At 40.9% G+C, this 15728-nt stretch overlaps 1 protein-coding gene across 3 annotated transcripts in view; it reads left to right on the top strand.

Moving 5' to 3' along the window:
• The window catches only part of LOC129376010 (copine-8), a 66419-nt gene extending 51653 nt beyond the window's left edge, over positions 1 to 14766 (top strand). The window contains exons 12-20 of one of the 3 annotated variants that reach the window (XM_055055399.1): positions 2324 to 2377; positions 2577 to 2638; positions 7634 to 7680; positions 8211 to 8392; positions 8918 to 9045; positions 10103 to 10205; positions 12295 to 12352; positions 12491 to 12564; positions 14094 to 14766. In XM_055055399.1, coding sequence (XP_054911374.1) covers positions 2324 to 2377; positions 2577 to 2638; positions 7634 to 7680; positions 8211 to 8392; positions 8918 to 9045; positions 10103 to 10205; positions 12295 to 12352; positions 12491 to 12564; positions 14094 to 14282 — 897 coding nt within the window. In that variant the 3' untranslated portion in view covers positions 14283 to 14766. Of the gene's footprint in view, positions 1 to 1857; positions 2378 to 2576; positions 2639 to 7633; positions 7681 to 8210; positions 8393 to 8917; positions 9046 to 10102; positions 10206 to 12294; positions 12353 to 12490; positions 12565 to 14093 lie in introns of those variants that run through there. The other 2 variants (XM_055055401.1, XM_055055400.1) reach the window with 2 other exon arrangements.
• The last annotated feature ends 962 nt before the right edge of the window (positions 14767 to 15728 follow it).

The raw sequence follows: 15728 nt of genomic DNA, 5'->3' as shown, positions 1-15728 counted from the left end.
TGTTACAGAAGAATATTTTAAAATGTGTAAATTATCGCCTCAGATTAAAGAAGCAAAATGGAAGAGTTTAAAAAAAGTCATCAGCTTTAGACAATAATTTAGATTTCTATAATGAAAACAGAAACACTATTATGTATTTTCCAGGCGTATAGCGCCACTTTATAGCACAATCAAGAAACCTTCAGTTGTTCTAAAAATACTGCTACTACTAAATATATGACTTAAAAGAAATTTGACTTTGTATTTTAACACCTTTAAATTCGGCCTCTGTCTCTTTAAAAACTCCTACTCATTCTGAAACTGCGCCTGCTGGAAAGCATCATAACATCGCTCTTCTATTAACCCTTTAACGCTTTTACTCGCGTTTCACTGAGAAGTAGCTTGTGCAATGAACTCAGCTGATACGTAGTTCCACCAGGTGTTTGCTAACAGCTGCTGGCTAGTTTGAAGGAATTGAGTTGGGGATTTTCAGGGAACAGGAACTCGAAGGCGGAGCTATGTCCAACCGGGTGTTTTGCACAGCTGATGGTTGCCATGGGAGATTACAGGATTTCTCAAACATGCTTGAAAAGATCAAAGCCACTCTGCAAATAGCTTCCATATGTTTATTGACACACAGGGAAAAGCACAGGGAACGTCTTGCTTGTACGTCTGCTGTTCGCTTTAAACTCTTTTATTGTCTTTTATATCTTATCCCACACTAATAAACAACTTTCTTCACCTGCTTGACCTCAGGACATCCTCACTGTATTACTTTTATTTTGGAAATAAGCCGACAGTGCGTCTGTTTCACTTTTACTTTCCATCTCCAAAGGCACGCTCGCCTCATGGGTGCTCGCTCAAAGATAACCAAGGAGAAACACACACACACACAAAAAAATCCACACGTTTTGTCAGTTGTTTTTCCTCGAGGCCCTCTTCCTCTGTTTAACCTTGGCACAGTTTAATGGGACGCTCCAGCGTTTTTGGATTCAAGACGAGTCTCGGCCTTGCTTCTGTCTGGCCCCTTTCATTACCGAAGCTATTGGATGTTTTACAAACTCCGGGCGGATTTATGAGAGATGGGACCAATTGAGGGCAACGGCTGAAGATGGACTTAGAGTTTGAGCTTTGTCTATCTGAGGAGAGCATCTGAGGTCCATTTGGCTTATAAATTCACACCAATTCTTCATATGTTGCACATAATGCTGCTGATTAAAGGTGGGATTTTTCTCCTTTGTGTCTTTCTTTGGTCGTGTCTCTCCTCCTAAAGAATGTCTGCTGTTCTGCCTTTATTTGCTAACAAACTCAACACAAAGGAACAAACTAATACAGAAAGACCCAAATGACAAAAGTCAACAACCCAAAAATAATCCGACCACAAGGGACAAAAAAACTGAAATCACAAAAACCCCTGACTCATGAGCGATCACCTGGTGATGTGGTTTGTGTTACAAACTAAGGTTTCAAATCCTAAATTATGGATTCCATTGCCTTGATTCAGTTGAATGTTTTAAAAAGCAGCAGACTTTTCTGCTTAAAACTCATTTTTAATTAGTCAAGGCTCTCGTTTAGGATGCCATATGTCTTTTTATTTTTATACGTCCTTGTGTTTGATTGTCCACTTTGTGCTCTGTAAATGTGCAAAGTGTTTTATATAGATATATGAATGTTACTTTTGGCTTTTTACTTTTACTTACTCCATCCTTCCCTTCTTTTTTCCCTTTTGTTGATGCCTTCTTGTGCCCTGCATTCCTTTCTCCATTCTTTCCTTTCTTGTTTCCTTTTTACCTTAAATGTCTACTTTTCCTATATTCCTTGTTCTTTCTTTGTACCTCCTTTCTTATATCGCTCCATTTTTTCTTCCTTGCTTTCTAGTGTCCATATTCCTCCCCTCTGTCCTTCCTCACTACCTTTCTTGATTCTTTTCCTTCCCCTGCCTCCCTTCTTTCTTTCTGTCCTTCATTTTTTCCCCTCTTTGTTTTCTTGTGTCCTTATTTCTCTACCTGTCCTTCCTTGCCTCTTCTTCCTTGGTCCCTTCCTTTCTTCCTTGTTTTTTTTTTTACTCTTTTACTTATGTCCTTCCTCTCTTTCCTTTTTTTGGATCTATCCTGCCTTTCCTTACTTACTTGTCATTCACCCTTCCTTCTGTCCTTCCTCTTCTCCTCCCTCACAGTCTCTGTTTTCTCTGCAGGTTCCATATTTAAAGCCTGCTCACAGTAGAAATATCCCTTTTTTGATTTTACATATAAATTTAAAATGATTTTGGATGAAAATGTTTAGGAATTTCTGCTTTGCTGCATAAGTGAAGTTTTAAATTAGTGCGTTATGTTCCCTTTTGCAGGTGGTAAATCCCAAGAAAAAAGAAAAGAAGAAAAACTACAAAAACTCTGGAACGGTAAGCCAGACAGAAACTCTGCTTCATTTTGTTTTTCTTCCCAAGTTTAAAAGACCTGAAATGTGGTTTTATGCTTCACCACATCCTGCAGCCTCTTTCGTCCCGTTAAAGAGAACTGGACATTTTTTTAATTAAATTAGAGAGAAACACCTACATATGTCCCGTCGGGGATCGTTGACTGTTACCCTATCGTTTCCAGGTAACGCTGCTGTCCTTCCTCGTGGAATTCGAAGTCACCTTCCTGGACTACATCAAAGGAGGGTAAGCGCCCGCCTTGAACCCGCACCTCAAACGCGGGGGCCGCATTGTTAATGAGGACCGCCGCGCCGAGCGCCGTCCCTGTCTCGATAATCATCCCTTCATGACGGCGTGTCTGCACAGTGCCAAAGATAATGATCCCTCTATGTGAGGGAGCTGGGCGGAAAAATGTATATTTGCATGTGAGAGGGTGACAGCGAAAGGATGGTGGGGGGGAGAGAGAGAGAGACTGACAGACACACAGATCAGCGTTTGTGTGTCTGCAACCTGGTGTGTAGCGGCTTCCATGCGTTCATCCTCGCGTCTCTGTGCATGCGCTTATGGATGTATGGTGCGCAGGTTCGCAGGAGGGTTGACCGCGTGTAGCCAGGCATGGCATAGATGCTCGCCTACACACTCTGCCTTCATTAGAGTCACAGGGGGAGGCTGTCAAAGGGGAGAGTGCGTGTCTACGGCTTTAACAGAAAATGCCACTGATGCATTTGTGTTTACAGGCTACCAAAAAGAAGTTGGCTAGCTCGTAGCTTGTTTTTTGTCTTTCATAAAAGTTTTTTGAAACAGTTGTGTGGGTTTGAATTGTTTTTGTGGCGCAGACCCAAAGGAACAAAAACAAAACACACACACACTGCTTCTTTCTTTAGATTTTCTTGAAGATCCACAATTTTTATTTATTTTTATTTTATCTTTTTTTTTTTTTGAAGAACAGACGCTTTCCTAAAGTCTTAAATGTATGTAGCTAAAATTCAGTTATTCAAATTTCTTGGCCTTTAACACGTTCGTCACATGTTAATGTATTTAAGTTTCCTCTTTTCTGTCAGAGAAAAATTTGAGTTGCATGCAGACATCTTTGTTGCGCTCTGTGACTCAAGGGGTCAGCTACAGGTAACTAGCTTCTAATACACCAAACTATACATTTTTTACATTGATAGTACATCTGTCATGACACAGGTCTTCAATTTCACTCTTAATGGGCCTATAAATGTCTTAAATTTGAGTTGGTAGAACCTGCAAGTGGCAGGGTAAGAAAAAAGGAGATAGTGGTGAAATACTTAAATGCCACAGCTATCCAGTTCAACTGAGGACGTGTTTTCAGTTATAAAATGCAAGTCTGCGCTCCCACCGCGTGTCCTGCATATGTTCACACACTCACTGTCTGCTGAGTGTCCTCCATCGTCAGGTCCTCTCTGAGTGTGGATTTCTCAGCCACTTTGTGTGTTTTTTTTTTTTTCGTCCTTTTTGGCATTGCATCGTGAGTGTATGCTGGATGCTCCAACACCCTTGTGTGGATAAATTAGGAGCCAAGTGTGGTTTCTCTGTTTGCAGCTTAAATGGACCGTAATGGTCCTGTCGCTCTTACTCCAGTTGCGTAATGGGCTGTTTGTCTGTGTGCGTAGACACAAAGACGCACTCTTGCACATTAATGTGTGATCACACACCCAGACGTTTTCTTCCGTTTGAGCATTTTCCTTGTGTCTACCTGCCCAGATAGACTGTCGCATTGAGTCTCTTTTCCCTACCTGCTTCTGTCGTCACCGGTTCTTTGTCGTCTGACTGACGGCTCTTTTTGCAGTTTCAACCTAATCAGCTAATTGTTCAATTGAACCTAATTAGGTACTAGATCTGCTGGTTGGATTAGCATAAATGACTGATTTGAAGGCGCTCTCCGTAAGTCCAGATTGAGCGCTCTCAAGCTTTTCCTTCCCTTTGATAGCGCGACCCGTGAATTGTAACAAAGAAGCCCCGTTTTGTGCAGGGGTGATGATGAAGGGATGAATTGTTGCCAATATCTTTCATTCTTAACACCGTCTTTGAAGACCGCTCTGTCACTCAATGTGACAGATATTGTTTGGTTTGTGAATTGAGCATAGAAACCAGAATAGAGGCAGGAGGGAACTCTGCTGGCACTGTCATCTTTCTGAGAAGCTAGCATTAGCGGGAGAAGCGGACAAGAAAAAAATAAATAAATAAAAAATCAAAGAGAAAAAACGGAAAACGAGGCAGCTCCTCGAAAAGACAGAATTGGAAACTTGAAACAGTTTATGTTCATCTTACAATATAAAACACTAAAGGTAAGTATGAATTTATTAAAACATAATTATGCAGTGGACAAACATTAAATACGTAATCAGCACGACACGGAATGAAGGAAGGAAATGAGATTGGACACAAATAAGGAAAGAAGGGAGTGAGAGATGTCAGACAGAAAGACGTGAGGCTAGTTTACAGAAAAGTATGCGAATGCTGGGAAAGAAAGGAAAAGAAATAACGCAAGGTAGGAAGTAGAGAAGGAAGGAAAGGACAGATGCAAAACAAGAGGGAAGAAAGGGAAAATTCAATGAAGGAAAACCGTAGACAAGGAAGGGATCAATTGGAAAGAAAGGGGACAGATACCAACAGGAAGGAACGAATGACATCAGAAAAATAAGAAAGGGCAAAAGAATGGATACAGAGGAAATATAGAAGGTAGAAGAGCAAGAAAACTAAAAGAAGGACACGAGGAAGGAAAGACCCTAAGTAGGAAGGAGGAAATGATACTAGGAAGGATACAAGGAAGTTAAAAAAGGAGGTAATGTTTAAACAATAGAAGAGAAAATGAAATCTAGTAATATTCAGGCCTTTTCTCTAATCGCAGTTCATTTCTGTCCTGTAAATGTCTTCAAGTTATGCTACAAAAGAATAATGACAGGAGTTTAAAACAAATTAGAAACCTATATGCATCAATATATATATATGTATACATATATGTGTGTATGCATTTTTTCCTTCTTTCGACTCTAATGAAGGCTTAAAAACTCAAAAAAAAAAAAAAAAAGTGAAGGTGATGACGGAGGTCGATGTAGAGGAGTCAAAGCGATCGGGCGTTTGGCTTCTTCTGCCGCCATATGGACGCAGTCCAACAAGAAACATCTGCTTCCCTCAACATCTGATGCCGTTTTCAGGTCGCTCAGTGCACTCATGCATACACACTCCACCCTGGCACAGAGGAACAAGAAAACGTCTTTTCTGAACACGATTTAAAGTTTTGGGGTTTTTTTTTTGGTTTGTTTTTGGCAGGAATATTCTCGTGTTAAAGATTTCAAGAAACAAGTTATATTTTTGCATTGGTTACTGATGAGGTGTAATTCTAAAGAAGGTTTGAAACCATTTTAAAAGAAAAAAAACAAACATTTCCTGTCATTTATAAAAGAAACCGAGGAAAATGAATTATTTTTACGCCACATCGCCCTGTCCGTCCTCAGAGTTTGCACTATTTTGCATATTCCATGCAGCACTTCCCTCCTGACCACTGCCAAGTTTATAGGAACCACGTATGTGCTCATGTTTTATTTACATTGGCTCCAGGCGAGGAGCTAATGTAAACTCAAGAGTTTCAGAAAATGCAGTAACATTTTGGGAAGCAGGATAGTTTTTAATCAGGTCCTGCAGATGACCAAGTGTTATTTTACAGCATCCAGGATCTACTTCTTGTCCTGGATGGTTTACGTCCTCCCTGCTTCTCTTGGCAAAGTGTCGCTCTCAATCAGCGTCGGTGAATCAGTGGTATAGAGTGACTGTGCGTTGCATCAGCCGCATGTACATGCCAGATAAGCAAGACGCATATTAGCATTTGAAGGGTTGCACTTTACTTAGAAGTTCTAAGCGACTTAGTAACAGCGTTTTTAGTGCGAAGATTAAAAGTATAAAGTGACTAGAAGTGTTTTAGTATTCCAGTATCACTGATGGTGATGCATAAGGAATAAATAAGCACTTTTTGCATGGCCAAAAGTGCAAGATTATTTTCTTGCAGACTGAATAATGGACCAGATTTCAGGTGACTGTTTTATTTATTTATTTATTTATTTATTAAAAACACAAAACAATAATTAGTCAATTTATTACCTAGACACCGGCTATTTCTGGAGACAATCTAAAGACAGGTGAAAATATCAGCTACAGATCTGTCTTTAGTTTGAGTGGAAATAGTAAAGCCCACTTTAACAATGACTTTTCTTTCACACATGATTTGACTGGGCTGCCTAGCAACTTTAAGAAAATCTGAATCTGCTAATGTCGATTGAGGAAGGTCAGAGCTTTGCAGAAATCAGATCTGGATGGCTTCAAATCTCAGATTGACTCATCAGTTGGCTTTAACTGTGTTTAATGCAGATCATGCAGAAATATGAATGATTATTCCACTCAGTTACGTTTCCTTTGTTGTGGTTGTAACACATTCGCTCTTCATTGCTGTTGAGTTCGCCTCGTCCTGTTTTTGCCCTCACAGTTTGAGTTGATTTGTCGAGGTTTGTGCATCTGTGACGGCCAGAGGTATGGCAGGAGAGGAGCATGAAAAATTCAGACTGCTCGGATGGAGCTTGTGTCTGCCAACATGAGGACATGGAGCAGAATCAACTTACTGACCCCTGTGTCCCTACAGCTGAAAAAGCCTCGTTATTTTCCGGTGATTGAGTAAAGTGACTAAATAGTGTTTATATGGCTGTAAAAATATTGTTTCCACTATTACTGATTCTTTTGGTTTACTACTCATTACATATACTTATGTTAAAAACCACATCAAGTGCTGCCAGACCAGTTCTTGAAGGTTGACCAGTGATATAATGTATCTTTGCCTGAGGGGCTAAAGTCCAGCCAAACTAAACACAAGACTGACTGGGAACAAAAAACGAGACCATGACATTTACACCCTGTTGGATGATTAGGTCTACTCCTCGTACCCATTAGTTTGAACAAGAGGGCAATTAACTGCGGGCTCAAAGAGATGTCGCTGCTTTTCATTGACCTGTGAAGGTAACAAGGATGATGACCCAAATGGCGTTCGACTTCCAAGATTAGTGTACAAGCGGCAGCGTTGAGGATTTGCCGTGACAGATTGCCTAACCACATGCTTCCAGAGGTCAACATGTTGAGTGTTTTTGATTTCGAACGAAGCTTCAGTCTTTCCCAAGCGTTGATATCTGCTACGTCCTGACTAATAAATGGTGTCTCCTTTTGTTTTCAAAGGACCCAGATCAACTTCACGGTGGCCATTGATTTCACAGCTTCCAACGGTGAGGACACACTCGAACCTTGCACGCATTCACACTTGGAGAGTTGCCTGAAGACAGAAAAAAACAACCTCTAAGCACATAAGGGAAATTTATTCAAACATATGCAAATGGAGAAATCAAGTGTTCCTTAATGGCCCCCCTCCATCACACCTGGCAGCTAAAGCTCAGCGCACTAACAGGCTCAGATGGTGTTGATTACGGGCCGAGTTATGCATTTAGGGTTGAGTTCAAGCCATTCAGAGAAGGGGGCAGCGATGAAACCAAGTTCTGTTAAATGGAGCAAATGCTTTCAAGCAGTGGACAGACCAATGAGTCTGAACTGTCGGCGCACTTGATCCTGTGGTTCTGTCAGAAAACGTTTTTATGAAGCAAGCGAGCCACTGACATAAGTCACAACTTGGGAGGTCAAACTAAATGCCACATGAGCGCTGCATCTGTGAAGCGACCGCAATAGAGCCAGATATTTTCATAAAGCAGATGGGCCATAAATTATTAGCTCACAATCTTTGAATTTTTTTTGCGTGTCGCAGGAAACCCAGCCCAGCCCACCTCCCTCCACTACATGAGCCCATACCAGCTGAACGCCTACGGCATGGCCCTGAAGGCGGTCGGCGAGATCATTCAGGACTACGACAGCGACAAGATGTTCCCCGCACTTGGCTTTGGAGCCAAGCTGCCGCCGGACGGACGGGTGTCCCATGAGTTTGCCCTGGTGAGTGGAAGACCAGGACATGATAGTGTCTTTATGAGCATTAGCAAAACTTTTTCAACTTTTTTTTTTTAAAGGGGCAGTACTATGTAGCACAATAAAGTAACCATTACCTTCAGCGCTGTATATATCAAACATGACTTGAAAGAACTTTTGATTAATCAATTTTAACACCTTGAAATTGGGCCTGTCTCTTTAAGAAGCTCCCGCTCTTTCCGACAATCTGCCTTTAGAAAGTCATCACAACAGCGTTCCTCCACTGAACTTTTTTGTTGAGCTCAGCAGACGTGCATTTCCACCAGATGTTTGCTGATTGCTGGCGCTAGTCTGGAGGAGCTGAGTGGGGAAGAGGGATGCTCTGTGAGGCAGCTTTTGGTGATGGAATAACATCATAAGATTATGTAAAGCTTAAAAAATTGTTTCAACATAACACTGCCCCTTTAAGGATTCAGTTACATCTCATTGCTCTGTCTCGTTCACTTCCTTGTCCAAGATATTGCAAAAACTGACCTTTCCTCACGTTTTCAGAACGGTAACCCTCAGAACCCGTACTGCACAGGCATTGACGGCGTAATGGAGGCCTACTATCAGAGTCTGAAGTCCGTTCAGCTCTACGGACCCACCAACTTCTCCCCGGTCATCAACCACGTCGCCAGGTACCACACACACTCACTTTTGGAGTTGTAGCGTAATTAAACCAACTTTTCTCTGCTCCTCCACTCGTGTTTTCTACCACTGCTTATGTAATGGATTCCATGTGCGAACGAACGCAGCGACACCAAACGCACTCTCACCGGCTTTTCTTCTTCCCCGTAATGAGCTCTGTGAGGCGAGCGTTGCCAGGTAGCTAACAAGAAGTGTTTTTATTTAAGGAGTTGATTACATGTTTGTTTCTGTCTGCGCCGCGATGAGAGCATAAATCATGCTGCAGGGAAGGAGAGCTGGTGCGTCAGACAAAGTTCTCTGAAAAACACATTAAGAAACTTTTCATACAAGGATGTAATTAAAGAGGTGCACCCGAGTGATGTCTCATCGGGTTATTTCACAGATCTGAGGGATAATTTACTGAAATCTTACCGGCATGACGAGACGAAAGCAGGGTTTGTGAGAAAAGACCTGAATATAGATGTTAAGGACACTCAAACAAAGCACTTTATTAGACTTAATAAGTGTACAAACGTACACAGATGTGGGGAAGCACAAAGTTTGTGTGCAAGAACCACTTTCTATCGAACAGTAAAGTACATTCGCCATGACTTTAGTGAGGAAGCTCTAAGAGCACATCAATCTGGGAACCGTTACAAGGTTGTTTCCAAGCGACTTGCAGGCTGTCCTTTTTCTACTGTTTTTTGCTTTTTTATCACAATTAAATGGTCCAAGAAATGTTAATTCTAGTCGAAGATAATCCGAGTAAATACAAAAGTCAGTTTTTAAGTGACAAATAAGTGTATATATAATGAAAAATATGTCATCCAAACGAACATGCCCTTAGGTTAAAAAGTATTTAACCATAAATTAACCACTTTGTGGGTGTCTTTTAATTTTACAACCTTAGTGTGTTGTTAGATTGTACTACACCATTCCAGTCAAATATAAATCCAAACTTTGACTAGGCCACTCCTCAGCTGTAAGCTGGTTTTGAGCTTGATCTTAAGAGCTCCAGGTTTTTGTTCAAAGCTAAAATCTAGATGTTTTTTGCATGTCTATTCCTAGATATGCTGCTTCTGTGAAGGACGGTTCTCAGTACTTTGTGCTCCTCATCATCACCGACGGCGTCATCTCGGACATGGCCCAAACGAAGGAGTCGATTGTCAATGTGAGTAAGCTGGTCTGTCGCCGACACCTCTCGACCGGTAGAGCCGAATCTGAAGCTCAGATTTCCAGCATAATTGCCCTCATTACTGATTCTGCTTCGTAAACTTAATGAGTAACGCAATAAAATATAGTAAAAATACTTCATATTAAATATTTTTTAGGAGGCTATGGTCTTTATTATAAAAATAGAGTTGATCAATGTGACACAAACTGTTTTTTTTAGTAATTACGTATAGATTGTGTACAATGTCCATGAAGATTATTAGAAATTCTTGTAAAAATTTTGTACAAGCACCTTTAAAATAAATGTTTTATTGCAGTAGCATCATCTCATCTTCTTTAAAAAAAAAAAAAAGTTTTATTCAGTAGGAAAACGTGACACATGAAGAAATAATTGGACTTTGCACAATAACATTGTCAAACCCAAGCAGAAACTTGGGTTTCATTTTCAAAAGAGTAGTTTAAAACTTTAAAACCTAGAGATGACATACAGAACCAGATACGTCATCATATACGTGAAATATATCAGGTTAGTTTAGTATGTGATCAGTGATCAGCAATAACTTCCACTCGTATATTTAAAAGCCTCAGTTGAATTCTTTAGAAGTCAGCTGTTCGTTTTTCATTTTTTCATATTTTCCTTTGGAGCATATTTCATCAGATTCAGACTTTAATTAATCCAACATCCGCCACCGCCGTCTTGTTTTCGGGGTTATTTTCCCGTCGCTCCTGACTGCCGGCTAAAAAACAAGTCGCTATTTTCTAATCAGCTTGTTTTGTGGATAATTGTCAGCTTCTAACTTCACTGACAATGAGACGTCAGGAAAAAAAATCGCACGTTGTGGCGTTTATCAGTTATTTTTATCGTCCAGAAGCAAAAGTCGAACTGAAGAAGGAAAGAAGCTGTCAAGAGAAATGATCTTCCTTTCCCTGCTTTGCCACTAGAGACGTTATGTAACAAGAGAGCCTTTACTCTGCTCTTTTTTTTTAATTAATAGTTGCATATTCTTCTAACAGTGTGCTTTCCGCTCCTTCCCTGTCCGCTCCATTGCTGTCGATTCGAAGCGAGCGCCAGAGGAAAGGGTGTCGCGGAGAACACAAACAAAGCGAAAGGGCTCCTGTGAAGAACCCGACCGAAGCCTTTGAGAGAAACACGGGCTGCAAAACGTAGAGAGACGACGTAACGATAGAGAGCGTAAAACGGTTGGAAAGGACAAATATTAGCTGAAAAAGGAAAAGACAAAACTATGGGGAATAGAGGCCGAAAGGGAAACGTTTACCGAGAGGAAACAAAAAAAAAAAACATGTTTAGATCAGATCATCTGTCTCTCTCTTCTGCCTGAGGTCAGAACATTACTTGGATACACTCAACTCTCTCTCACACACACCATTGATATCCTCCCTATAATACACCCTTCAAAAGCTCGACCCACAAACGCCACGTAAACTCGTGTCATTTGCAGGCTGTCGGTGAGTTCAGCCGCTCTAGGAGGTTTCCTGATCTGTAACACGAGTGACTGATTTCTCAACCCACACGGCACTACAGGCACACACCCAACAATCACACAAACCCCCGCTCAGACCGAGCGAACAGCGCCAGGCAGCAGCATGGTTGACTGAACAATTTATCTAATTTAGTCACATTTAAATTAAGTTTATTGTTTATTACAGTATGAATGTTTCCCTCAGAACATGGCTTGTTGCTTTTTGCCGGGACGCCGTGTCATTTTTTTATTTACTCTTTTTTTTTTGGTCGATTCATGTTTCATTTTCAAGGATCAGCCAGGCAATGACGCAAATTTCTCAGATAATCTTAGCCATGCCAGTCAGAAAGTAGGTCATGTGGTCAGTTGTGTTTTCAGCCCTAAGCATACTGAGGTGAGTAAGGCATCTGGTTATTGTAGTGTGAGATCAAATGGCATTGCTCAGCTGATGATCAGACTGTTTGTTGGTCAGATGTGTTATAATCCGACGCTGCGGTTATTCTTTCTTTGAGTGGTTGAAAAACACTTGAAAGATGAATGCCTTGCTTTAACAAATGCAAAGTTTGGGAACCTCTTAATCTGCTTTCCTTTCTCTCTGTGTTGTAGGCTTCATGTCTCCCAATGTCAATTATTATTGTTGGAGTCGGTCCAGCAGAATTTGATGGTAAGCCTAATATGAAAAAACCAAACAAAAAAAAAAAGCTTCGGATACTTTAATATTTTCAAGCTACACTCTTAGATTAGAATTCGGCCTCCAGAATTGACTTGGAGGTCGTGGTTTAACGCTTTGTCTTCTTCTCAGCCATGGTCGAGTTGGATGGCGATGAAGTCAGAATCTCATCCAGGGGAAGATTTGCAGAGAGAGACATTGTTCAGGTAATCAATCCCTTTTCTGCACCTCAGACTTACACACAGTTAGACAGTTTCAGGTCTAACTGTGTGTAAGGCTGCAGCACAATTTTGTTCTGTGGTTGGGGTCATTCGGGATGAAGGTTGTCATTAAATTGAGGTCATGTTTGTAGAAATGTCACTAAATATTGGCTTCGGTATCCATTTTATCCTCACTTCTTTGCTTCATTTTTCATTTTTCAGTGCCTCTTCAGAAACTGGGATATTCTCAAACTTCAATGTGTTCAATGCGTTTTTATGTATATAATTTGGTGATTATGTATCCTTGATATTTTCTGGAGTGTTCCTGCTTCCTTCCCTCACTTTATAACATAATCTGGCGCCCATGGGTGCACCAGGCTCTCACAGGAAAACCTTGACATAGACGCGCACAAAGAGCCACCTCTTGGCCCTTTCTCATTAAAGTAGATGAACAGAGACCTTCAGCTCTGCTCACTGTCCTAATGTCATGTTTGAAAAGCCAAGAAAGCATTTAGGCTTTCTTTAGATTTGAACATTTATATCTCAAGCATTCATTTCTTTAACCCTGTTTACCATTCCTACCTATCCTTTTTGGTGCTGCCATGCTGGAAAGCATCACTCGTAATACCAGTCGGATTCATGCTATATCCTGGCACCGACGCAAAGAAAAGACGTGCAGTCAGGCTGAGCAGTTTGTTTGACTGTGACCTTTATGTCATCATCATCATACCTCGCTGCCTGGCACCCTCCCATACAGCCACACGGATGCTCATTAGCCGGCTTTTTAATAAGCGGACACGCACACATACAGTGTCTTCGTACGGGGAAGAAGAAGAAAAAACAACTTGGTTTCACCCTCGGAGTATTGCTCCAGCTCAGCCTGCAGATTCTCATTATGAGCAAGTTAATAACCCAAATGACACGGCAATGGGATCTTGTTACTGCAGGTGGAAACATCCAATAAAATAAAGGAGTATTTTTGATCTGTGATTTTTTTATTTGTTTGTTATTTTGCTATTAATCATATTTTAGACCTTATAGACAGTATATGTGCAGCCATTCTTCATGAAAACTTATTGAGTGTCATGAGGTGAAGTGACACTTGTGGTTAAATTATTGGATTTACACACATCTCCTCTCTGTATTTAGTGTAAAAATGTTTAAACATGTACACGGCGCCAGAATAAAACAGACATCCAATTTTGAGCCCGAGGCGTCGGCTGGAACTGCCGTGACCTTTTTGTTTGTCTCTCCGAATGACTAAAATTAGACCCAAATCAAGATGATACGATTGACTTTTATTCATCTTTATTGCTTGTTTTTCTGTTTCACATTTTCTGTACAATAGAAAACTATGCTCTGAAATTATATTTGCCAGTTCTTTAGCAGAGAAGGAAGTCATTCTAAGGGCTTCGAATGCATTAAAGTAGCCAGAGATGCTACGAGATTTGAACTTTTGGTAACTCTAAGTTGCCATTAATGTCGGTGACGGTTTTTCCGAATCTTTCCAGTAATCCTTCGTTTCTCCTTCCCAGTTTGTCCCATTCAGAGACTACATAGACAGAAGCGGGAACCACGTTCTAAGCATGGCGCGGCTCGCCAAAGACGTGCTGGCCGAGATCCCGGACCAGTTCCTGTCCTACATGCGGACCCGGAGGATAAAGCCTTCGCCGGCGCCGCCTCCCTACACGCCGCCGGGGCAGCCCGTCCAAACCCAGATATAAGGAGGGGGAGAGAGTCAAAAGTCTTACAGCCAGGTGTTCTCCGAACTTAACGTGCAAAATACTTCCGTCCCCTTAAAGCTGCTCTCCATGCTTTGCCGTCATGGTCGGCCCTGGGGGGGGAGAAGGGTTTTCTCGCGGTCAGGAAACTAAACTGCATGTCACGCCGGGAAAGAGGTGCTTTAGAAGGAAAACGCAGCAAGAGTCTGTTTACTTCCACTTTCGAGCATTCCTGTAATTGTCTGGATTTTGATAGGATGTTTATTGTTTTTTCTTCTATGGTGTACGTGTGAGTGTCAATGAAACATAGAGAAGCTTCGGCGAGAGCCGGCAGATTCAAACTGTGCGGAGAAAGGAGAAGCAAAAACGCGGAAGTCAATGATCTGGATTTTAGCTCGGAAAAAATGTGAAGAGAATGTCTCCAGACAAAGAAAAGAAGTCATTTAATCTTCTGTAAAAAAAGAAAAAAAAAAAAAAAAAAAGGAAACGTATCTTCTTTCTCTTTTCTCTCTCTGACTCATTGTTTACAGTAAATGCTAGCAAGGATTTTTACTGTTGATACTTTTATATACATACAGTCTCACCATGACGGTTGTAATACTTTCTCTTCTCCTGGCTTTATGTCAGGTAGCTGCAGTGCAGGTCCTGGTAGCCCTTCTGTACCGTACCGTGCTGTACCGTACTGGACTGTATTCTGGTGTTTGCGTTGACCTTTTGCATGCGTGTAGCCTCAGTCAAGTGCATGCACAGTGACCCTGCACTACCTCTTTTCTCCATACATGTGTTTGTGGGAGGTAAATTCCTGTGTCTCGCTTAACTTCTCTTCCCTTGTGCCTCTCACTCGTTTATTAGCTGTGTTTCCATCCAACTTATGCTTCTTTCCTGCTTTCCATTTATTGAAAGAATTTCGCATTTGATTTCTCTAATTCTCGAAGTTCGAAAGGTTTGTCTTTACAATGGGAAGTGTTGTGCATCACTCTAACCCAGACAAGACACACGCTGTTTATTGAATGCAGCTCAAAAATGTTTGAATTCCAATCCCATCGCCAGACATTTGATTACATAGTCAAACAAATCAGTTGCGTTTTGTGCTGACGAAATGCTAACCTTTCTCAATTTTAGAAATGTACCATGACATCATAATGTCACCTTTTCTATTTAAGGTTAGCATTAATATGTTTACAACATATACTTATACAAGTAAAAAGATATAGCCAGATGTCAGGTGGTCTCCAACATTAGCTGATTGTTTTTAGCTAGCCTACCGTCCACAGCTAAACTGAACTGGACCGATAGCATGTTGTTGGTCGTATACATTCATATATATATATATATATATATATAATATATATATATATATATATATATATATATATATATATATATATATATATATATATATATATAAACCAGTTTTTCAAAGTTAATAAAGCTCTACAGCCTTGAACA

This window comes from Poeciliopsis prolifica, unplaced genomic scaffold (genome assembly GCF_027474105.1).
Source record: "Poeciliopsis prolifica strain line A6 unplaced genomic scaffold, Auburn_PproV2 SCAFFOLD042, whole genome shotgun sequence".
NCBI classification, from domain to species: Eukaryota; Metazoa; Chordata; class Actinopteri; order Cyprinodontiformes; family Poeciliidae; genus Poeciliopsis; species Poeciliopsis prolifica.
Note: the sequence above shows the minus strand (reverse complement) of the source record. Positions and strands in the feature narration are given on the sequence as shown.